The sequence below is a fragment of the Prionailurus bengalensis genome, chromosome X (genome assembly GCF_016509475.1).
Source record: "Prionailurus bengalensis isolate Pbe53 chromosome X, Fcat_Pben_1.1_paternal_pri, whole genome shotgun sequence".
In the NCBI taxonomy this organism is placed as follows: Eukaryota; Metazoa; Chordata; class Mammalia; order Carnivora; family Felidae; genus Prionailurus; species Prionailurus bengalensis.
The window spans coordinates 66041996-66066138 of record NC_057361.1 but is presented as its reverse complement, the minus strand read 5'-3'; the positions used below and the strand labels follow the sequence as shown (position 1 = coordinate 66066138).

General features: G+C 39.0%; 1 protein-coding gene across 1 annotated transcript; it reads right to left on the bottom strand.

Annotated features, from left to right (window-relative positions):
- Positions 1–10415: 10415 nt before the first annotated feature.
- TBX22 (T-box transcription factor 22) lies at positions 10416–18788 on the bottom strand. The gene is made up of 8 exons (XM_043570455.1): positions 18614–18788; positions 17835–18027; positions 17020–17121; positions 15445–15619; positions 14391–14555; positions 13956–14020; positions 13499–13584; positions 10416–11269 (listed from the first exon to the last, which is right to left on the bottom strand). Exons 1-8 carry the CDS (start codon positions 18786–18788, stop codon positions 10665–10667), a joined length of 1566 nt encoding a protein of 521 aa, XP_043426390.1. The 3' UTR covers positions 10416–10664.
- Positions 18789–24143: the final 5355 nt, after the last annotated feature.

Here is a 24143-nt window from a genome sequence, read left to right as displayed (position 1 = left end):
TTTTTTCAATATATGAAATTTATTGTCAAATTGGTTTCCATACAACACCCAGTGCTCATCCCAAAAGATGCCCTCTTCAATACCCATCACCCACCCTCCCCTCCCTCCCACCCCCCATCAACCCTCAGTTTGTTCTCAGTTTGTAAGAGTATCTTATGCTTTGGCTCTCTCCCCCTCTAACCTATTTTTTTTTCCTTCCCCTCCCCCATGGGTTTCTGTTAAATTTCTCAGGATCCACATAGAGTGAAAACATGGTATCTGTCTTTCTCTGTATGGCTTATTTCACTTAGCATAGCAATCTCCAGTTCCATCCACGTTGCTACAAAGGGCCATATTTCGTTCTTTCTCATTGCCATGTAGTACTCCATTGTGTATATAAACCACAATTTCTTTATCCATTCATCAGTTGATGGACATTTAGGCTCTTTCCACAATTTGGCTATTGTTGAGAGTGCTGCTATAAACATTGGGGTACAAGTGCCCCTATGCATCAGTACTCCTGTATCCCTTGGGTAAATTCCTAGCAGTGCTATTGCTGGGTCATAGGGTAGGTATATTTTTAATTTTCTGAGGAACCTCCACACTGTTTTCCACTGGAAGCACCAGTTTGCATTCCCACCAACAGTGCAAGAGGGTTCCCGTTTCTCCACATCCTCTCCAGCATCTATAATCTCCTGATTTGTTCATTTTGGCCACTCTGACTGCTGTGAGGTGATATCTGAGTGTGGTTTTGATTTGTATTTCCCTGATGAGGAGCGACGTTAAGCATCTTTTCATGTGCTTGTTGGCCATCCAGATGTCTTCTTTAGAGAACTGTCTATTCATGTTTTCTGCCCATTTCTTCACTGGATTATTTGTTTTCTGGGTGTGGAGTTTGGTGAGCTCTTTATAGATTTTGGATACTAGCCCTTTGTCCGATATGTCATTTGCAAATATCTTTTCCCATTCTGTTGGTTGCCTTTTAGTTTTGTTGGTTGTTTCCTTTGCTGTGCAGAAGCTTTTTATCTTCATAAGGTCCCAGTAATTCACTTTTGCTTTTAATTCCCTTGCCTTTGGGGATGTGTCGAATAAGAGATTGCTACGGATGAGGTCAGAGAGGTCTTTTCCTGCTTTCTCCTCTAGGGTTTTGATAGTTTCCTGTCTCACATTCAGGTCCTTTATCCATTTTGAGTTTATTTTTGTGAATGGTGTGAGAAAGTGGTCTAGTTTCAACCTTCTGCATGTTGCTGTCCAGTTCTCCCAGCACCACTTGTTAAAGAGACTGTCTTTTTTCCATTGGATGTTCTTTCCTGCTTTGTCAAAGATTAGTTGGCCATACGTTTGTAGGTCTAGTTCTGGGGTTTCTATTCTATTCCATTGGTCTATGTGTCTGTGTTTGTGCCAATACCATGCTGTCTTGATGGTTACAGCTTTGTAGTAGAGGCTAAAGTCTGGGATTGTGATGTCTCCCGCTTTGGTCTTCTTCAAAATTACTTTGGCTATTCAGGGCCTTTTGTGTTTCCATTTGAATTTTAGAATTGCTTGTTCTAGCTTCGAGAAGAATGCTGGTGCAGTTTTGATTGGGATTGCATTGAATGTGTAGATAGCTTTGGGTAGTATTGACATTTTGACAATATTTATTCTTCCAATCCATGAGCACGGAATGTCTTTCCATTTCTATATATCTTCTTCAATTACCTTCATAAGCTTTCTATAGTTTTCAGCATACAGATCTTTTACATCTTTGGTTAGATTTATTCCTGGGTATTTTATGCTTCTTGGTGCAATTGTGAATGGGATCAGTTTCTTTATTTGTCTTTCTGTTGCTTCATTGTTAGTGTATAAGAATGCAACTGATTTCTGTACATTGATTTTGTATCCTGCAACTTTGCTGAATTCATGTATCAGTTCTAGCAGACTTTTGGTGGAGTCTGTCGGATTTTCCATGTATAATATCATGTCATCTGCAAAAAGCAAAAGGTTGACTTTATCTTTGCCAATTTGGATGCCTTTGATTTCCTTTTGTTGTCTGATTGCTGATGCTAGAACTTCCAACACTATGTTAAACAACAGATGTGAGAGTGGGCATCCCTGTCGTGTTCCTGATCTCAGGGAAAAAGCTCTCAGTTTTTCCCCACTGAGGATGATGTTAGCTGTGGGCTTTTCATAAATGGCTTTTATGATCTTTAAGTATGTTCCTTCTATCCCGACTTTCTCAAGGTTTTTTATTAATAAAGTGTGCTGGATTTTGTCAAAGGCCTTTTCTGCATCGATTGACAGGATCATATGCTTATCTTTTCTTTTATTAATGTGATGTATCACGTTGATTGATTTGCGAATGTTGAACCAGCCCTGCATCTCAGGAATGAATCCCACTTGATCATGGTGAATCATTATTTTTATATGCTGTTGAATTCAATTTTATAGTATCTTATTGAGAATTTTTGCATCCATATTCATCAGGGATATTGGCCTGTAGTTCTCTTTTTTTACTGGGTCTCTGTCTGGTTTAGGAATCAAAGTAATACTGGCTTCATAGAATGAGTCTGGAAGTTTTCCTTCCCCTTCTATTTCTTGGAATAGCTTCAGAAGGATAGGTATTATCTCTGCTTTAAACGTCTGGTAGAACTCCCCTGGGAAGCCATCTGGTCCTGGACTCTTATTTGTTGGGAGATTTTTGATAACAGATTCAATTTCTTCGCTGGTTATGGGTGTGTTCAAGCTTTCTATTTCCTCCTGATTGAGTTTTGGAATAGTGTGGGTGTTTAGGAATTTGTCCATTTCTTCCAGGTTGTCCAATTTGTTGGCATATAATTTTTCATAGTATTCCCTGATAATTGTTTGTATCTCTGAGGGATTGGTTGTAATAATTCCATTTTCATTTATGACTTTCTCTATTTGGGTCATCTCCCTTTTCTTTTTGAGAAGCCTGGCTAGAGGTTTATCAATTTTGTTTAGTTTTTCAAAAAACCAACTCTTGGTTTTGTTGATCTGCTCTACAGATTTTTTAGATTCTATATTGTTTATTTCTGCTCTGATCTTTATTATTTCTGTTCTTCTGCTGGGCTTAGGCTGCCTTTGCTGTTCTGCTTCTAGTTCCTTTAGGTGTGCTGTTAGATTTTGTATTTGGGATTTGTCTTGTTTCTTGAGATAGGCCTGGATTGCAATGTGTTTTCCTCTCAGCACTGCCTTCGCTGTGTCCCAAAGCGTTTGGATTGTTGTATTTTCATTTTCGTTTGTTTCCATATATTTTTTAATTTCTTCTCTAATTGCCTGGTTGACCCACTCATTCTTTAGTAGGGTGTTCTGTAACCTCCATGCTTTTGGAGGTTTTTCAGAATTTTTCCTGTGGTGGATTTCAAGCTTCATGGCATTGTGGTCTGAAAGTATGCATGGCATAATTTTAATTCTTGTATACTTATGAAGGGCTGTTTTGTGACCCAGTATATGATCTATCTTGGAGAATGTTCCATGTGCACTTGAAAAGAATGTATATTCTGTTGCTTTGGGATGCAGAGTTCTCAATATATCTGTCAAGTCCATCTGATCCAATGTGTCATTTAGGACCCTTGTTTCTTTATTGACCGTGTGTCCAAATGATCTATCCATTTCTCTAAGTGGAGTGTTAAAGTCCCCTGCAATTACCACATTCTTATCAATAAGGTTGCTTATGTTTGTGAGTAATTGTTTTATATATTTGGGGGCTCCTGTTTTTGGCGCATAGACATTTATAATTGTTAGCTCTTCCTGATGGATAGACCCTGTGATTATTATATAATGCCCTTCTTCATCTCTTGTTACCGCCTTTAATTTAAAGTCTAGTTTGTCTGATATAAGTATGGCTACTCCAGCTTTCTTTTGGCTTCCAGTCGCATGATCAATAGTTCTCCATCCCCTCACTCTCAATCTAAAGGTGTCCTCAGATCTAAAATGAGTCTCTTGTAGACAGCAAATAGATGGGTCTTGTTTTTTTATCCATTCTGATACCCTATGTCTTTTGGTTGGAGCATTTAATCCATTTACGTTCAGTGTTATTATAGAAAGATACGGGTTTAGAGTCATTGTGATGTCTTTATGTTTTACGCTTGTAGCGATGTCTCTGGTACTTTGTCTCACAGTATCCCCCTTAGGATCTCTTGTAGGGCTGGTTTAGTGGTGACGAATTCCTTCAGTTTTTGTTTGTTTGGGAAGACCTTTATCTCTCCTTCTATTCAAAATGACAGATGTGCTGGATAAAGGATTCTCGGCTGCATATTTTTTCTGTTCAATACATTGAAGATCTCTTGCCAATCCTTTCTGGCCTGCCAAGTTTCAAAAGAGAGATCAGTCACGAGTCTTATAGGTCTCCCTTTATAAGTTAGGGCACGTTTATCCCTTGCTGCTTTCAGAATTTTCTCTTTATCCTTGTATTTTGCCAGTTTGACTATGATATGTCGTGCAGAAGATCGATTCAAGTTACGTCTGAAGGCAGTTCTCTGTGCCTCTTGGATTTCAATGCCTTTTTCCTTCCCCAGTTCAGGGAAGTTCTCAGCTATTATTGTTTCAAGGACACCTTCAGCACCTCTCCCTCTGTCTTCCTCCTCTGGGATACCAATTATGCATATATTATTTCTTTTTAGTGTGTCACTTCCTTCTCTAATTTTCCCCTCATACTCCTGGATTTTTTTATCTCTCTTTTTCTCAGCCTCCTCTTTTTCCATAACTTTATCTTCTAGTTCACCTATTCTCTCCTCTGCCTCTTCAATCAGAGCCGTCGTCGTTTCCATTTTGTTTTGCATTTTGTTTAAAGCGTTTTTCTGCTCCTCCTGACTGTTCCTTAGTCCCTTGATCTGTAGCAAGAGATTCTCTGCTCTCCTCTATACTGTTTTCAAGCCCAGCGATTAATTTTATGACTATTTTCTAAATTCACTTTCTGTTATATTATTTAAATCCTTTTTGATCAGTTCATTAGCTGTTGTTATTTCCTGGAGATTCTTCTGAAGGGAATTCTTCCGTTTGGTCATTTTGGGTAGTCCCTGGAGTGGTGGGGACCTGCAGGGCATTTCCCCTGTGCTGTGGTGTATAACTGGAGCTGGTGGGCGGAGTTGCAGTCAGACCTGACATCTGCCCCAGGCCCACCGCTGAGGCCACAGTCAGACTGGTGTGTGCCTTCTCTTCCCCTCTCCTAGGGGCGGGATTCACTGTGGGGTGGCGTGGCCCGTCCTGGCTACTTGCACACTGCCAGGCTTGTGGTGCTGGGGATCTGGCGTATTAGCTGGGGTGGGTAGGCAGGGTGCTCGGGGGCAGGAGGGGTAGGCTTAGCTCCCTTCTCCTTAGGTGATCCACTTCAGGAGGGGCCTTGTGGCAGCGGGAGGGAGTCAGACCCACTGCTGGAGAGGTGGCTTCGCAGAAGCACCGAGTTGGGTGTTTGCGTGGAGCAAGCCAGTTCCCTGGCAGGAACTGGTTCCCTTTGGGATTTTGGCTGGGGGATGGGCGAGGGAGATGTTGCTGGCGAGCGCCTTTGTTCCCAGCCAAACTGAGCTCTGTCGTCCTGGGGCTCAGCAAGTCTCCCTCCCTTTGTCCTCCAGCCTTCCCGCTTTCTGAGCAGAGCTGTTAACTTATGACCTCCCAGATGCTAAGCAAGTCCCGCTTGCTGTTGCAACACACTCCGTCCGGCCTCTCAGCTTTTGCGAGCCAGACTCGGGGTCTCTGCTTGGCCGGCGGGCCTCCCCTCAGCCCCAGCTCCCTCCTGCCAGTCCGTGGGGCGTGCACAGCCTCTCCGCCCTTCCTACCCTCTTCCGTGGGCCTCTCGTCTGCGCTTGGCTCCGGAGACTCCATTCTGCTAGTTTCTGGTGGTTTTCTGGGTTAGTTAGGCAGGTGTAGGTGGAATCTAAGTGATCAGCAGGATGTCAAAATATCAACATTTTTCAAAAAAATGAGCATAAAAATGGAATATAGACTGAATATTCAATACAAAATATTTGATTTGAAGATATTAATTTTATCCACTATGAACACATGATTTTATTCCCTTCTTATTCTAGTAAAATTTTGAAATATTTATACCATTTTCTATAGTTAAAATACTACATTATACCTTAATTATCATGTACAAAGTATGTGATCAAAGTCCAAATTAAAAATTCTGTCATGTTTAATAATAACATATATATATATATAATTTGATTAAACAGTTTAATGATACAACTTGTGCTATGATTTCAAGGTTTTTCTATTACATTTAACTTTAAATTTTTAATGCTTTCAGGTACTTAAAAATAAATCTAGCATGCATGTATACATTTCAACAAAGTAGAAATATCGTATAACTATGTTCTACACATCTGCTCACTATAATGTGTGTTTACATACTGATGCGAAGTACAAATTTGTAAACATGAACATTTGAAACTTTAAAAGGATATACTAGTCTTTTTCCTCTCAATATTTTATTGAAACAGCATGTTAAAAGTTGCCCAGCACCACACATGTAAATAGTTTTAATATTGAATATGTTTCAAATATTCTATATATCTATTTATTCTGCTTTATGTTGTAATCTAAACCATGTTTATTTGCACACTTTTAATACAAATTATCATTTAATTGCAAACCAAACCTAAGAAGATTAAATGTATATGAAGGCACTTATATCAAAGCAACTGCCACCAATGTCTAAGCTATGCATTTGGTTTGTTTAAACTGCACCAATAAACATGCTAAATTCCAGTGAAATCAACTGGCAAACTGTTGCTGTATATCAGAATATTGTTATTTTGGGCTAATTGAAGATTTTTCAGCATGAAGACAACATATCTCTAAATTGGAGTAAAAACATTGCACTTCCACCCTGTCAATTCAATTCACAAAATACAGTTCATGCAATTAGATATTTCTAAGCATATTTAAATATGCCTTTCCAATAAGTATAGATAATTAATAGTATAAGTATGCAATGAGTTGGTGTTCTTTGTGGAATCTCTTTTTCAGAAGAGGAAGAAGAAAGAAAAACACTATAAATTTTTTTAAACAAAAGTACACTAAAACTCCACTGGTTTTATAAATTGCAATGTGACATCTGGAATTTATCAAATTGTATATTCATATAAGGAAAAGATTTCTTATTGAGATTTAGTAAGGGGATAACAACTATGTATAACCCTACAGTATACATGGACATATACTTATATTGTCTAAAAGCATCTAAATTTTTCATCATCATGTTAATAGATTCTTATAAAATGTATTTTAAGTATTCATACAAAAAATTTATTTCAATAATTATCTGACTTAGCATTACACTAGTAAAACTTAAAACATACATATTATCTGCTTTATGTACACCATGATTTTCCCCAAAATGCATAGTATAAGTGATTAGGATATTGAAAGGGAAACCTTCCATAATGTTCAATACACATCCTTATTCTTATTCATCATTGGCACCTTGTCAAGTTGTTAGCATATAGGTCTCTGATTATTCAAAGACTGATTAACTGACTCATTACTTGCTAATTCCAGTTGTGTATTTCTTTTCATGCCATAGATATGCTTCAACCTCATAACAGAAAAATAAAGTCATATCCATTTCCAGACCACGTGCAGAACCATGCCTAATAGGAGTGAAATATTATAAATATTTACCTTCATAGCTTGGGGAAATATAACTCTTCATTTTTGTAGTACAGTGAATAGGAACAATGATGGTTGAAGACCCTAATATTATGTAATCTGAAGTTACATATTGGACTTCAAAATATAATGTCCACAGGGCTTATCTCACTATTTAATGAAAAGAAATACTTTTGATGTTCTGAGTTATGTTACCAAAATCATATATTGATCTTTAAAATGAAATTAATAGAGAATTTATCCATTTAGACATGTGTTCTGCAACAAGGCTTAAAATTGTAATAAAAAGCCTTGATTTCAGTTTAACTGACTATTCCATAAAACAGAACCTTCCTGACAAGGGAATCTGACTACAGGTCTAGGCTTGACTGAGAGTTGTGCAAAGATAAAGCAACACTTATTTATTTCCTAACTCAATAAACAAATTTCACAAAGTTGATGAAAAGTTTATTTTCTCTAGATTTACCTGGGGTAAGCTGGGTTAAGAATCAGATTTTATACATCTAGTCAGCTAAATTAAGATGCTTTCTTTTAAAATGGGGGAAGAGGTAGATGTATATGTATGATAAAACCAAATGTTAATAGCATTTTTAATTATTAGATTTGGGTGTCTATTAAGTAAAATTTGACTACTTTCATTTGATAACTATTTCAACCTTGTATAACCAGAGTTGCTTTTGATTTTTGTAGGTATTTATTTATTTATTTATTTGTGTTTTAATTTAAATTCAAGTTAGTTAACATACAGTGTAGTATTGATTTCAGGAGTAGGTTTTTAAAGCAAGCTTAATATTTAGTTGATTCAGTTGAAATTAATAGTATTCCATAGCATTTTGTTTTTTATTCCATATCCATAGCCTTGATTTACCAAGTTACATAAGTTTTGCACTATCCTATTAAGGCGTAAGAATTTATTCAGTATAAAATTGTAAGGACACAAATATTAATTATACATCAGTTGAAGTTGTTAGCAACTTCCTGCAGATAAGTAACTTATTCAGAAAGCAAGGGACGACTTACTGAACTTCTTGAGGTCTCTTCCAAGTCTAATTTTCCATGAAGGCTTTCCCTTGTTTACTTATTCAACTAAAAGTATGAAATGACAATTTATAAACATATATAGAAACAGCTTAAAATAGATGTTTAAATTCTAACATTTAAACTTTTGCCCCTTTATATTAATCACCTTTATATAACAAAATTATCTGAGATATAAATCATGTGGTACATATACTTGAGCAGATACAAAATTAGTGCCTTCCTTTGAATAATTATTAAAAAGTAACCCAGAGATTTTCTGGATTTTTCATTTAAATACCTTCTGTCATTAATTACCAACTATCTGCCATATAAGCCATCAGAATAAATTTAATTATGCTTTGATATGGCAGTTTCTGCTTTACAAAATTGTAACTTAATTAGCTATAACCTGTTTTGGAGTAGATAGAAATAAAGTGTGCTTGCTGCTTTAATACCTGATCTGATAAACCTGGTTAATACAGATTTCTTGCCCCAAAGTCTTTTATAGCAGGTATCTAATTAGTTTTTATCACAAATAATATTTCATCTTGACTAGAATAGTCAGTTTAAATGTAACCATGTGCTGTTCTATTCCTATATCCAAAAGTGAAGGGGAATATAATTTTAGTGCATATATGTGAAGGCACATTTATAAGGTACATTTAAGAGGAAATAACCATTTCAAGAAAAACAAATAATAACGTGTTTTTCCTAATATGTGTTGGAAAAGTTAGAGAAAGTAGTTTAGAAGTTTGATTACTTTGTCAAAAGTCAAGCCATGCCATTGTGATGTGAAGCACCTTGTCTTCATAAATTATAGTGTCATAAAATTTTTAATCTGATTTATTTTAAAGATATGCAAGTTATATGTAGGTTATACTTAAGTTTTTTCAGAAGATTTAGGGCCAGGCAAAAGGAAACATTCAACTTCATAAACTAAAATAAAATCTCATTTTTGCTCCTTTTTGTCTAGTTAGTCCAATTTACCATGACTGAATCACAAGAGTGGAATTAAATTGTACCAATGTAATGAAATTTTCGTATTTATGGACTCAAATGTAGTATCCCCTTTCAAATAGTATTTATTAGTCATTTTGGAGAACTAAAATAGTTTGTTTTTTGTAAACTGAGTACAAAACACCAGGCTGGTTAAAGGAATAAGTAAATAAGCTTCACCTGACAATGACCCAAAAAATAAAAGGAAAGATCAAACTTAGAATATTTTGCTTTTCATTTAATCTTTGTGTTATTTCAGGATTAACTGATGTTTAGGGTGCAATGATTGATATTTGAAAGTTTGGGGGCGCCTGGGTGGCGCAGTCGGTTAAGCGTCCGACTTCAGCCAGGTCACGATCTCGTGGTCCATGAGTTCGAGCCCCGCGTCGGGCTCTGGGCAGATGGCTCGGAGCCTGGAGCCTGTTTCCGATCCTGTGTCTCCCTCTCTCTCTGCCCCTCCCCCGTTCATGCTCTGTCTCTCTCTGTCCCAAAAATAAATAAAAACGTTGAAAAAAAATTAAAAAAAAAAGAAAGAAAGTTTGTGTCCTTGTTTGTTCCTTAGAATTGAGATTAGTAGCTCCTTCAACAGCAAAGTTTAAAAGTGTAAGGCAAATGAAAAATGAATTTTTTCTACAGTTGATAGAGAATTACAATGAATATAATATTCATAGATAAAACTAAAATTGATTGCTTTTACAAGAGTTAAACTCATCTTCTTTTGGTCATTGTCAATATTGAAGAGACAGTTGAAATGGTAAACTGACATCACTATAAGTAGAGGCTTCACCTGGAGTCAATTTTCACCCATAGTCTATCTCATCAAATAATGTTTATTGACTTACTTTGAGGTCCAAGACCACCATAATCAGAGATTGTTTCAGGTCATATTTGACCTATAACAACTTCTTTTGAACATCTGATAAGGCACTTTAAATGCATAACAGAAACACCTTCTGATAATAAAGTCTTTAAAGCCCAATAGCTCTTGACCTTTCTTTGGATACAAATAAAGAAAATACATGCTTATGTGTAATTGTTTTAGGATTGTGACTATTCCATTAAAGGCAATGATTAATTGTTGGACACCAATAAGCGTGATTGGATTTGCCTTCTCTAAAAGAAACTTGACTATTATTCACTTTGAGATGGATGGCAGCATTTACCAGTCTATATGGCACTGAGTTGTACCTATAAAAACCACAGGAAGGATGGAGAGAGCAACCAATTGCTTCCTGGCCAATGGAGCTTGGTGATAAAATATTTTCAGGTGACTGTAATCCATACAACATTTGATTGGAAGAATTAGATGCCTGTAGACACTGCCCATTCAAGTCTTCAAATGAACCATTTTCTGAATTGGCGATCCCCAGAGAACATAATGTGGAAAGTTCCATCATGAGTGGGGCTAAACACTGAGAACTGTTGCTGCTTGCTAGTCTTTCAGGAGGTGGCAAAACAAGATGCTGCTGTCGCCAAAAGTTATTTGGGCAAATCTTGTAGCAAAGGGGCAGGTTGATATTGTGCAGATACACCTCCGGACAGGGCATTCCAAGGGAGCTTGTAGATAAGTGAAATGTAGGCAGAGAGCAGGGTGGAAAAAGCAAGGAGTTCAAAGGAGGAGTCCCTCCACCAAAGGTCACTGGAGATGAGCCACTGCTTCCACCTGTGAATGACAATCCAGTCAATGAACAATGAACTTGATGTTCCTATTGAATGAGTACTAATGATCACAAACATCCCTATTTCATTTTTTGATTAGCTTTTCTGCAAGTTCACTGTTCTTTTTACTTATTTGGGAAAGAATATGGTCATTTCCCTGACCAAAGTTCATACGGTATCCTTACTACTACCATTATTAGTTTTAGCACTACCATTATGTACCATGTATTGAACATTCACTGGTATGCTCAAGAATTGTGCTATGCACTTGGGACATTTATCCAATGTCCAAAAGATGTCCAATTAAATAGTACCCAGAGCTAATTATATCTTACAAATTAAAAAAAGTTTTCTAAACTTTAAAAAATGTACAAAAATACATATTTAATTAAATGGAACAAATTGGTAGGGATTCCATAGGAAGTTTCAGTCTTGATTTAAAAAAAATTGGAGCACACGAGAATAATCTTTAAAAATTTTTTTGGGGGGGCGCCTGGGTGGCTCAGTCAGTTGAGCATCCGGCTTTGGCTCAGGTCATTATTAAAAATTAAATTATTTTTAATGTTTATTTTTGAGAGAGACAGATCGTGAGCAGGGAAGGGGCAGAGAGAGAGGGAAACAGAATCTGAAGCAGGCTCCAGGCTCTGAGCTGTCAGCATAGAGCTCCACACGGGGCTGGAACCCATTTACTGTGAGATCATGACCTGAGCCAAAGTTGGATGCTTAACTGACCGAGCCACCCAGGTGCCCCCAAAATAATCTTATAAACAAAAATAACATATTTAAGTGCATTTTTTTCTCATATGAAATTCATGGATTAGGAGACTTCTATGATACACTATGTCAAAATTGAAGTCAATTTTTTAGGTTAAAAATAACAAAATAAAAATGAAAGTGTTCACATTAATGTTTTCAGATGATCTTTTCGTTTTCCTAGCATCTACCAAAGTTAAGGATTATTATAAGGTCCAGGAAAATCTAGACTTTCCACCTTATTTTCATGTTTGAATTTTTTAAATTTCGTTATTGACTGGACTTAATCAATTATTTTTGTGGGTTTTTTTCTGTTTTTTGGTGTTACTGTTGTTTTTCTTACCTATTTTGTGTATGTAGACATAGACTAATTCTTTATTAACAGGGTGGCAAATATCTTTTATAATTAAACATTAAAAAGCTATTTAAAAATAGTAGCACTTTTCTTTGCAAACTGAAAGTGATCTGGACATTTAAATAATTAAGAAAACTGTATATTTTAAATTACCAATTAATGATCATCTTTAGCTTTTTCTCTTTATTAGTGCACTTTGTGTTGACCTGGATATTTTAAGAGCATGCTGCCTACATGATATTAACGTGATACTACCAAATAAATGTTTGCACTTTTCTACAGAACTCTGTAAACCAAATTATACAGTCAATCCGGTGAAATACTTTACCAAGTGATTCAAATTGATCTGTTTTCAATGTTATGGTATCATGTAAAATTCAACCTAACTATAATGTTGATGATTTTCTCCATGATTATAACCTTGAATTAATGTTCAAAGACAATTTTAATGGAGTAAAGACAACAGCAGTAAAATAATTCTATGTTGTTTGCAAATACTTTTATTTATTATTAAACACCAGAGAAATGATGGTATACATTCTTCCACCAGAAAGCTTGCACTAATTATTGTTATTATTTAGTTATGCAATGCACTACATAAGAACAAATACCTTGTAAATCTTTTTAATGCTTGTGACAATTAAACTAATTGTGATAGTTTTAGTATTGTTTTCAACATTTAGTTTCCCTATGTAAAATAAAAAAAATTAGAACTGAGTGATGGTAAAATTTAATGCATGTCATTTTAACATGTGCTGAAAGTTTATGAGAAACATTTCAGTATCGAATATAATTGCAAATAAGGCCACAAATGCACCACAGGTGATTCTAAAGAATGTGAGATAGTGAGATGCTGAAGAATCCAAGTGAGATACGAAGATCTCAGGATGTATAACTCAAGAGGGCTGAAGTCAAGAAATCCACCATTATCATGGCTCTACTCTTTTCCTTCATGCCCATTCCCCCTTTTCCCCTATTATCTCTTCATCAAGATAAAGATAAACCCAATTCCCTGTAAACATGCATTTCTGGCATGCACTTCTCCCTTGTGAAGTATTTGCAACAGAAGTTCTGATTGTTGATACTTCATTAACATTTAAAGGTAAACATTAAAACTTTCCTTACTTTGTGTATCTGCACCAAAAGTTTTAAAATCCAGAGTGAGAGAAGGCCTCCATGGGTAGATCTCTAAAGGCCCATCCAATACACCCCTGAAAAATAGATGTAACTATCAGAAACTCCAGAATTCAATTCTTGAAAATAATGATTTATGTAAACTTTTAAGTTATTTTATTATAGTTTTTAGGGGTCAATATCTGAAATATTTTTTATAGCTAGACTGCTGAATAAAATCACAGTAATTATTCCTTGAATAAAAATGCCAGGAATCTAGAGTAAGCAATATCTTAAAAACGGGTTGAGGAGGAAAAAGGAGGAGCAAGATTTTACAGACAAAACACTAGGTTATTTTCCTACCACCTATGAGTTACAAAATTTTGGGCCTCTGAGCCACAGTTTCCTTATCGGTAATAATTGTGAAAAGGGCAATATAAATATTAGATATGTTTGTTATGTTGCTTACCTGTTTCTTCCAGGATCTCTAAATCCTTTAGCAAAAGGATTCCTGTCGATTTTCAGTTTGGTAATCTATGGATTCAAAAAAAGAGAAAAAGGTAAAGTCAATGCTTTCAGTTATAACACTGTTCACCCTTGCTTGTAATGGTTACAACAACCACAAAACACTTCAATGTGTAATGTAGTATATTCAATTAGTATAAACATATTGCTTAGTTGAATTTGGAATGGTTGCCTCCTTTCTCCCATGGCACTCTTTGTTCTGCTCTCCTTTCTAATACAAGATCCACACAATTTACAATCAAGCTTGCCTAAATGGCAATGCAATAAGACTACGATTTTTTTTAATTGTGGAAAATTCAATCCATATGGTGCAGCTTGCCTCTTTCCAGAAAGTCCCTCTGGAGCCATCCCTGCTTTCCTGAGTCCTAGTTGTCCTTACCTGCTGGTTTTGGTAAGCAGTCACTGTGGTGAACTCAGTTTCTTTAAAGAGGAACGTTTTAACCCCTTCAATGGGCAGGGACTCAATCCGAGACAAGTCAACTTTGCTGTCCTGTTCCATCACATGCACACGGGGCTTGTACTTGTGCATGGACTGCAGAATGATCTGGAGGAGAAATCATGAAATGTTGCCTAGAAATTGGCTCCCCTCTGCAACACTGGTTTCTTCTCATTGGCACTCCCAACATGCCCACATGCAAAAGTGAGGTTAAACCAGAAAGGCTAGGTTAGTCACACACAAGGACTTTTCTGTGCCATTTGATTCTAGACAGACATGCTCAGGGCTAAGAGGTTTCCAGATTTCAGCACCATAGCAGCATCTGGAAGCTGTAATTCCATTTCCAGATGAGGCCTTTTCTTCTAAATGTGGGTGACCATGTGATATCCCCGAATGTCACTAGGATCTGACTGCCTGCTATACATTCCCTGGACTTATGGTAACTGAAGGGCAGCCACCTGACATACCCCACCTCCTAATTTCTGGGGACCTCCTTCTCTTTATTTTGTGGCTAGCACAGGGGCAGGCCAGGCAGGGCAGGGGCAGGATACATCTGGAAAAAAGGTTCAAGATCCAGGTAACCTGAAAATAACCTCTTTCATAAGGGCAAGTTGTGGAGGAGATTCCTGTCATACCACGCCATACAGAAGGTGTGCCCATCTAGGAGAAGGCAATCAGAGCTCACAGTGATTGCCCTAGAGGCTGAGATGCTAAAGAGTTTCACGAAGTGCATTCCCTTCCACACTCCCAAACCAGATATTATGGCTTAAAACAATCTCATTTGGTCTTCAAACTCCCCTCACTCAACGTTCCCAACCCCTAGAACTCTCAGATGCTAAACAAATGTCACAAGAGTTACTCTGGTCACAATCCCAGAGCTTAAACAGTTCCTTAAGACCACCTGGTAGAAGTCTCCTAGGCCTCTCCAGAGGGAACTGAAAGCTGACGAGTTGGCATATCCCTCCCCTCCCACAACAAAGGATTGCTGAACACTTACATGACCTTTGTCATCCATCTCATTGTTGGTGAGTTTCAATCTATCAAAGCTGATGATCTGCCGCATCCAGGTCTCTCCAGAGCAGGGTGAGTCTGGGTGAACATAGAACCTGGGAGTAATGCAAGAGTGGTCTGTATTCCCAGCTACCATCCACTGCGAGCTGTGGTACACATACCTGAAAAGGCAGAGGGCATGTGGCTTTAGGTGAAGTGGGCCAAAGCCAGCTGTGTGGGAGGAAGGCTGCTGGATCCAGTGCTACGGGCATTAGCCAAGGTTTGCCTCCTAATCCCAAAGGCAACTAGTAGAAGATCCAACTTAATTTCCAAAAAGGGTTCAGGGACAAAAAGCAAACAGTATATAAGTATATGTCAATAAAATGCAATGAAGTTCCAGGGCGAGTATAACGTCATGGGATTTCAGAGTCTGGTTTGTATTTCCTCACACAAACAGCAACACAAATTGATCTAATCCATTTTACTGCACAGAGACAGCCAAAAAATCCTCATGTCTCCAGAAGGAAGTGTAGAGAGAAAGCAAAAGTCTGAGGAGGGTGTTTGTCCAATCCACCTCCACCAGTCGCCCTCAAAGCCCTTTCACCAACAAAGCTTCACATCAAAATACTCCCTGGAACTGTAGCCCATGAGGCCTCAGGGCTGATTTTCACCCTGTTTCCAATCTCAGCCACTCATTTGTGCACTGCATTCCCAAGCCAGCTCAAATGTGAATCAACTTGTTCACAACAATCACAACACAATCAACAAGAATCAACTTGTTCTATTTCTAAGCTGCTGTTCCAGCAGGCTCTTGAACTGCCTTTCTCTTTGCCCCTCAAATCCAGCACTGGGCATGATGTGGGTTCTCTCTTAGAAAGACTAGACATCCACTTCAGTGGAACACTCACAGCCTGAGTAAGGGTGCTTCTGTACAACCCCTATAGCCTCTAAGTCAAAGCGGTGGCAGAACTGTGCCTCTGGGATGCTAGCACTGAAGGACTTCTTGGCTTTAGATCAGTTCAACCACCATTAGTCTGCTATGAGTAGAGAGCCTATTAAAAAAAAAGTTATTTGTAATTTCTAGGGCCTGAACACTACTTCAGGAGAGAGGCTGAGGAAGGAAAAATAGACCTAAACACGGTAACTGCTAGATTAGCATTAGATGGTAAATCAGGACATTGTTCCAGGACCCTGATGCCAAAATACCACAGCCCAGAGCCCACTGCAGCTCCAGAAGCACAGGCATTTCTCTCTAAATTCCATCAAACAACTTCCTTCCTAGCTGCCTGAGTCCACACCCTCTGCAATTGGCACAGCCAAGGCCAGAGCAGTGGATAAACAAAGGGTTTGGGGTACACTGAAGCACCAACTGGCACCTGCTCCAGGACTGAGAGGAAAGAGTCAAGACTGTTTTTCTCAGTTTGAACCTCCATTTGAGTGAGAATATTCAACTCCCAAAGCCCACAGGACAGCAATCCCACCCCCCCATGGTAGAGCTTTCAAAATAGCATTCTCAGGTTCCATAGATCTGAATCCCCATTCCCAGCCTGGGCCTGAGGTAGTCTCCTTTGGGCCTGGTTACCTATAACGTTTGGAATCTACTGGCACCACGTCGATGGCCACATAGTACTGCTTCCCTGGGTCCAACCCTTTCACTTTGACTCGAACAGAGGGGAACATCCGCCTGTGGGAAAGAAAATAGCCACTGACATTGTGTTTTTAGAGAGATTTGGAGTGGGATGGGGTTGGGAACAAATGAAAAGTGAAGAAATTCACAACTTCCCCATTCTAGGATGGATTCAAGGAATGCTATTTGCTACATAGGAAAGATTTTTGGTTGTATGCTTGATTGAACAGGTTCTGGATTTCTGAGTGGAGAAGAATATTCTTACCACAAAGCTTTGCCCACCCCACTCCCCACCACCACCGTTAATAAAAAGCTATATAAGAGAAAGTAGAGAAAAAACTGTACCTGGCCCCTGAGTTTTCAGCAGTACTTTCTGTGAGGCAGATTTGGGAAAGACTGAAATTAGGAAGATTCACACAAAAAAGTTACCCAGCTGATGTGAAGCTGCCCCAAAGCAAAAGGTGAAAGCAAAAAAAGCCCACCTCAAATTGCTCCAGGCTAGCTAGGGCTGGTCTGCTGGGGATCTGCTAGATGACATTTTGTCCACTGATAACTGTGAGACTTTAAGGAAAATTTCTTGAAGTCACTGTGTACAGAAAAGAAAAGCTGAGCCACTAACATGGGCGATTTATTGAGAGGCAGGGACTTTCTCATTCCTGTCAGGGTGAGGATGGATATAGAGCATAAAACTGGAGGCACCACATCTTATGAGAGTGGTACATTAAGCGCCTACTGTGTGCATCCCTTGAACAGTTTGGGCAGAGCCGAACCTGCCAGCCTTGGTAATGATCATCTCAGTCCCAATGTCATGGAATCTCTTCCACAGTTCGGATCCTTGAAGCTCTACTTGGATAGCACCTTTCTCTTCCAGATTTCTGCCTCTGTTGTGGTCACTGTCGTCACTGTCGCTGCCGCTACAGGCTGAGAAAGCAGTTGCTGAAGGCTCTGCCTTGGGTCGTTTTTCTGCTGGACAGAGAGACGACCAGAGTTTGAGAGAGGTTCACAGTTCCCGCGTCCCCTTCTCGCTGATGCCGGTCTTGGAGCAGACCGATTTGGTCTCTTCCCTGGGAACCTTGGAGGCAGATCCTTAAATTCCCCACAACACCTACTGTGACCCCCTGATGGGGAGAAGGGGGGCCAGATCTCGTCCTGGGAAAGGCACTATCCTTCTCAAATTTGTCCCCTAGGCTGAATCCCCTCCGAACCAGGATGCGTACCTGCTTCCTACGGAGAGAAACAGCTAAGATCTGGCTCTCAGGGCTTTGGGGAGGTTGAAGTCTAACTTCTCTACAAACATAGGGACGCCACCACCCTTCACCGCAAATGAACCACAGCAATACGGACTGAATTTGGAGGCTCTGAAGCTTCCCCTGTAGCCAAGTGACCAACATGTCCCCGCGGCCCAAAACGTGGCCATTTAGCTGGACCAAAGAGTCCTAGTGTAAGGCTAGCAGCCCTCTCTCAGCTTCGCCGGTCGCGCTGAAACTTGCGGGTCCAGCATGCTCGGGTAGCGGGCTCAGGGCGTTGGGGCTGCGGTAGGAATACTTACCGGGCTGCTGGCTCTTCTTCCCTGCTGTCCAGTTCCTTCTCTCCTCCTCCTCTCCCTCCTCTTTCTTCAGCAACTCAGGCTGTGTCTCCTCTCTTGGATCTTGCAGTTTCCTTTTCCTGGGTCTCTCCACCAAGGCTTCCACGGAGAAGGCAAGAGCCCGAGAGCTCAGAGCCATCCCCGGAGGGGGTGAAGGGAATATGCAATGCAAAGTTTCAGCCTAAAGTAGGTTAGGGAGGGAGAGGGAGAGAGGGCGCAGAGGACAGGGCAAGGAGAGAAAGCAGGAAAACTCCCAAATTAGAAAAAACAATTTCTGGATCTATATTCAGAGGGGGAAAAAAAGTGTGTGCATATGTGTGTAATTTTTATATATACATATATTTTTTCTTTGAATAGACAGAATAAATTGAGAGGAAAATCAAACTGGAGCCAGAGTCCCCTGGAGTCTAGTCCCTCTTCCCTTTGTGGTTTCCTCCCTCCCAGTGGACATGTGCACACCATCAGCCCTCAAATCGCTGATTTCAGGACCTGGCAGAGCACAGAGATTGGCAAACGCCAGCCTTTTAGGGAGCCGACCTGCCGCCAATAGCTGCTCAGGCTGCTTGGATTGGGAGATACTGTTGCATCTTACTGAGTGAATACCAGGCCAGTCACAGCGTCCACTGTTTGTTTTGTAAACTGTTGGAAGCATAAAAAAACACCATCAGTGACACTTCAGAGTCTGACAGGAATAGAGAGGTAGGAATGGGAGGGTAGAGGTGGAGGCATGGTTGGGGGTTGGCTGGAAAGGGGCTCCAGAAGAGGGATACACAAATTTACTGTTTTACACTGAATTGTGAAACTCAAAGGTATGTGAAATAATTGCTCATGTAGAGGAAACTTTTCCAACAAAAGTGCAAATATTATTTAACCAGATTCAGAGAAGTATATCTGGGTCTTTCGCCTTGCAACGAATGTTCTGGGGAAAAGTAGAGGAGTACAAGTTTTCTGGACAAGTTTGTTCTAGAGTCTAGGTCTCAAACTGAGCAGATCTTGCGCTAGTCTATCCTATCTATCCAGGTGGGAAGGGAAGGGCCATTGCCATCAGGAGACTCCCAGATGCGTCCTGTCAATGATTAGAATAAACATGGGCCTTTAAACCCTGCTTTTACTGGAGCCCAATATTCCTATACACAGCTTCTTCTTACTTGCATGACTTAATCATCAAACACAACCTAAGGACTCCAGGGCCACCAGCAGAGCACCAACCTGAACTTTGCTCCCAACAATGCCACACCTCAAAATATTGGGCTCAAATAATTAATTTGTGCCTCCTGGACTCTATTCCCAGGCTGGGTTTTACTTTTTCTTAAAATGAGCAAAGACAGTTTCTTTTTATGTCAGGAAAAGAGTTGCCTACCACTTCCAAGGAGCATGTTTTTAATGCAGATATGAGACATCTGCCTGTATGCATCTACTTTTCATCAGAAATAAGAAATTAGGCACTCCTGGGCTCTTTTACAGACTGCATCCTAACTAATGATATTTGTATATTTTTCAAACAATGTCTACCATTCTCCTCTGAAGTGTTTGTTCAAAGAAAAAACTGTTTTCTGTTAAAAATAGGATGGAACTTGAATGAACTGATGGTATCTCAGTACTGGAGTTTGACAGTAAACGATTTTTTGTGGCCTGTTAATTTCACCTCCTTCCACACAAGTGTGAGGTAATAATGGTGGCAGTGTTTGAATGGGGGGAGGGGCACATCCAGCTAATCCATGGCAAGGCAATTTTCAGGGCATCAGGCAATTGGGTATAACTTTAAACATCTGATGATCTCATAGCATGGCAAAGGGTTAATTACAGCCTGAATAATGCTGAAGGGTTTGGTTCAATAACCAATTATACACTACTTACCATGCAGGGCTGGGAAAGACTATCCTTAACCTGCAGGGGAAGAATGAAGTGCAAAGTGCAAGGAGCACTTGGGCTGAAAAACAGCCAGGTCTGTATATGATCTTGGCCACATCTTCATGAACATTTTTTTTTTCTGCAGCCATTAAAGGGGGGATGATATTAATGCATTTGCCCATCCCTTCTTATTTGGAAGAGATATTTTTTTTATCCATTGTATGTTCTTAGCTAAAATACACAGCTCAGAAACAGAAAAGTCCAAAGTTCATTTGTTAAATTTAGAGTGTTAATCACAATGTACCACTTGCATTAGTGTCTCCTAATATGGTCATTTTCTTTCTTTTGAATGATTGCTCATTTTATTACTGAAAGGCGGCAAATCACCTTGTGTAGCAAAGGAAGGTTTTGCTTAGTAGTTTTTTTTTTTTTAAACCCGGTTTCTGGAAAAATAAGGGAAAAGATGGTTGTTGCAATATCCGTTCTAGTATTTCAGACTATCTACTATATGATGTGATATTTTAAGTCAAATAAATAGCACATTTTGGGATATAAGTTCCTTTCCTGTATAAACTTATTCCTTAATATATTAAGGAATATAAACTTATTCCATATAACTTAGTCATCCAGGACTTTTTATTTTGTAATCTGAACTTTTTCCATTCCCTTTCAGTATCTATTTGATGAAATAACTGGGAGAAAGGAAGCTCAGCCCTCCCTCAAGTGTACTGGACTAAGGTGTAGTTAATTCCTATTAACTTTTATCTGAGAGAAAAATTATTGCAAGCCACAGAACCAACTTTGCAAGCTGTTCAGCTGCTGAAGCACTGGGCTATCAGATACTGGGGGCATCAGGGAGATACATTTATGGCAGTAATTCATTTTCCATAGCTGGAAAGAGTAGTCTCTTTGTTTTAGCCAGGAACACCCATAAACTTTTATAAAAGGTTTTTCAACCCATGTGGAACATGCAGAGAGGGAGGCCCTGGGACTCACAGGTGCCCAATTAGAAAGAAGAATGATTTTTTAAGAACTTTGACAATTGGGGGCACCTAGGTGGCTCAGTCTGTTAAGCGTCCAACTCTCAGTTTCAACTCAGGTCATTATCTCACAGTTCCAGAGATAGAGCCCCATGTTGGGCTTTTGTTCTGCACTGACAGAGAAGAGCCTGCTTGGGATTCTCTCTCTCTTCCTCACTCTCTGCCCCTCCCCTACTTTAGCTCTCTCTCTCTCTCTGTCTCTCTTTCAATCAAAATAAATAAATAAAACGTTTAAAATAATTTAAAATTTTTAAAGTTTGACAGTTGGAAAATACAGTAAAATGTTGATTTTGGATTATCAAAAAAAAAAAGCTGCAACTGGAAACATACAGAATTTATCACTTGAAGGAAAAATGAATTTGTGGTTGGCACAAAGCAAATCTATGACAGATAGATGATAGATAGATACAGAAGACATAGATGTGCCTTAAGGGATACATGGTTTATTAGAGCTCTTATTCAGTATGAAATCTGAACCTGATTTAAGAAAATAGAAATCAATTGCAATTATTTAATAAAAATTCCAATATTTAAAAAATTAGTATAAATAGGCATGTGAGCTAAGACATGATCAAAATATGGTCAGCCCTCAAAACATTGCTTTTGGTGAACTGTATATACATTAAAGTAAATATTTAAAATTTAGCTAATGTGTCTGAAAATATTACATTTCTCAGAAATATTAAGGGCAAAGATTCATGGCCTCTCTAGCTTTATATATAAGAAATATGAGTTATTTGAAGAAAAACTTATGTATAAAAGGAACTAAGTCAGCTTGGAGGGAAAAAATTGCCCTGTGTTTTACAGTACTTACTAAGGGGATGATGTCAAACTCATATGGAGGGATTTCAAATGCTACTTTTAATGTATAAGAGAAGGAATGAAATAAATGAAATAAATATTTCAGCTATATATCTATATTAAGTATAAATAAAATAAAATGCTTTGAGATTGATTGGATACCTAGTGCATACTTTGGCAAAAGAACAAGCAACTTAATGACAGAAATTGTTTCCTTCAATTAGAGGCACCTGGGAGGCTTAGTCAGTTAAGCCTCAGACTCTTGATTTTGGCTCAGGTCATGATCTCATGGTTCGTGGTTTTGAGTGCCGTGTTGGACTCCATGCTGGCAATGTGAAGCCTGCTTAAGATTTTCTCTCTCGTCCCTCCCCAGCTCACAATCACTCTCTCTCTCAAAATAAATAAATAATCTTCAAAAATAAATAGATAAAGAAGTTGTTTCCTCCAAATTGTTATTCTTCCTTCTCTCCCTTGATTTTGATTCCCCATGGTTAAGATATTTTGCCATAGTGCCAAGCTTGTAGAATGTGAGCCTGAAATAAGTTGCTTGTGACCATTTTTGCCATTACTTAGAAAAAGGATACCTAGAATCAACCCCCCAAAAAGCAGAGTCAAAAAATTCAGTTTCCTCACAACACTGTTTGAGTACCTGAACTTTGCCTGAATTAGCTAATTGCTTGAGCAAATAAATCATTGTTTCCTTAAGTAACATTTCAGCTAGGTTTTTATCACTTGTAAACTTCATGACTTGATATTGTGGTGTGTGAATTTTAATGCTGGGCCATTCTAACTTGGGTTTAATGCCTTATACATTTTCTTTCCTCCCTCATCCTCAATCCTTCCTTTCTTAGTCTCTTCTTTTATAGGGTGTTTTATTTTACAAGGATAAGAATCAGAATTACCTCCAAATATGCTTTATGCATCATCCCCAAAGAAACTGGCCTAGGATTTGAGAAATGGCAACAGTTGCTGTTTTGACAGTTTAAATATTTTTTAATGTTGGGGCGCCTGGGTGGCGCAGTCGGTTAAGCGTCCGACTTCAGCCAGGTCACGATCTCGCGGTCTGTGAGTTCGAGCCCCGCGTCAGGCTCTGGGCGGATGGCTCAGAGCCTGGAGCCTGTTTCCGATTCTGTGTCTCCCTCTCTCTCTGCCCTTCCCCCGTTCATGCTCTGTCTCTCTCTGTCCCAAAAATAAATAAAAATGTTGAGAAAAAAAAATTTAAAAAAAAATAAATATTTTTTAATGTTTATTTTTGAGGGAGACAGAGCACAAGCAGAGGAGGTGCAGAGAGAGAGAGAGGGAGACACAGAATTACAAGCAGGCTGCAGACTCTGAGCTGTCAGCATAGAGCCCAACACGGGGTTAGAACCCACAGACTGGGAGACCATGACCTGAGCTGAAGTTAGCCCTTTAACTGACTGAGCCACTCAGGAGCCCTGGTTTGACAGTTTTAAATAAATAATTCTGACATGTAGCAAAATATCACCGGTGCAGATCATTTGAATAGAGATATACCAAGTTTATTCCATCAATGAATTGTTCCAAAGAATACCCTTTAGGAAAAATCATTGTATTTATCTAGAACTAGGTAAAGGCCTGTTTTCTACCCTGCCACTGACACTCTCACCAAATGACTGCATGCCATCAACATAGTCAAAAACTTGACTTCAGATCAGCAGAGCCACCTTCCTCTGGCTCTGTGTAATCTAGGAAGACATGAGCTCAATAGAAGCAGATCTTGCCACTAAGGAGGAAATCTTCCTGAGCTTCATAGACTGGGCCCACCAAATTTCATGCCCACT

Bases quoted from the DNA above. Each gene is read 5' to 3' on its own strand.
- TBX22 (XM_043570455.1), bottom strand. From the start codon at position 18,788: ATGGCTCTGAGCTCTCGGGCTCTTGCCTTCTCCGTGGAAGCCTTGGTG. The intron at 14,021-14,390 runs GTAAGGACAACT...TTGAATCCATAG, and splicing joins CTGCTTACCAAAACCAGCAG to ATTACCAAACTGAAAATCGA. The intron at 11,270-13,498 runs GTAAGGAAAGTT...TGTCATTCACAG, and splicing joins TTTTGGTGCAGATACACAAA to GTGGAAGCAGTGGCTCATCT.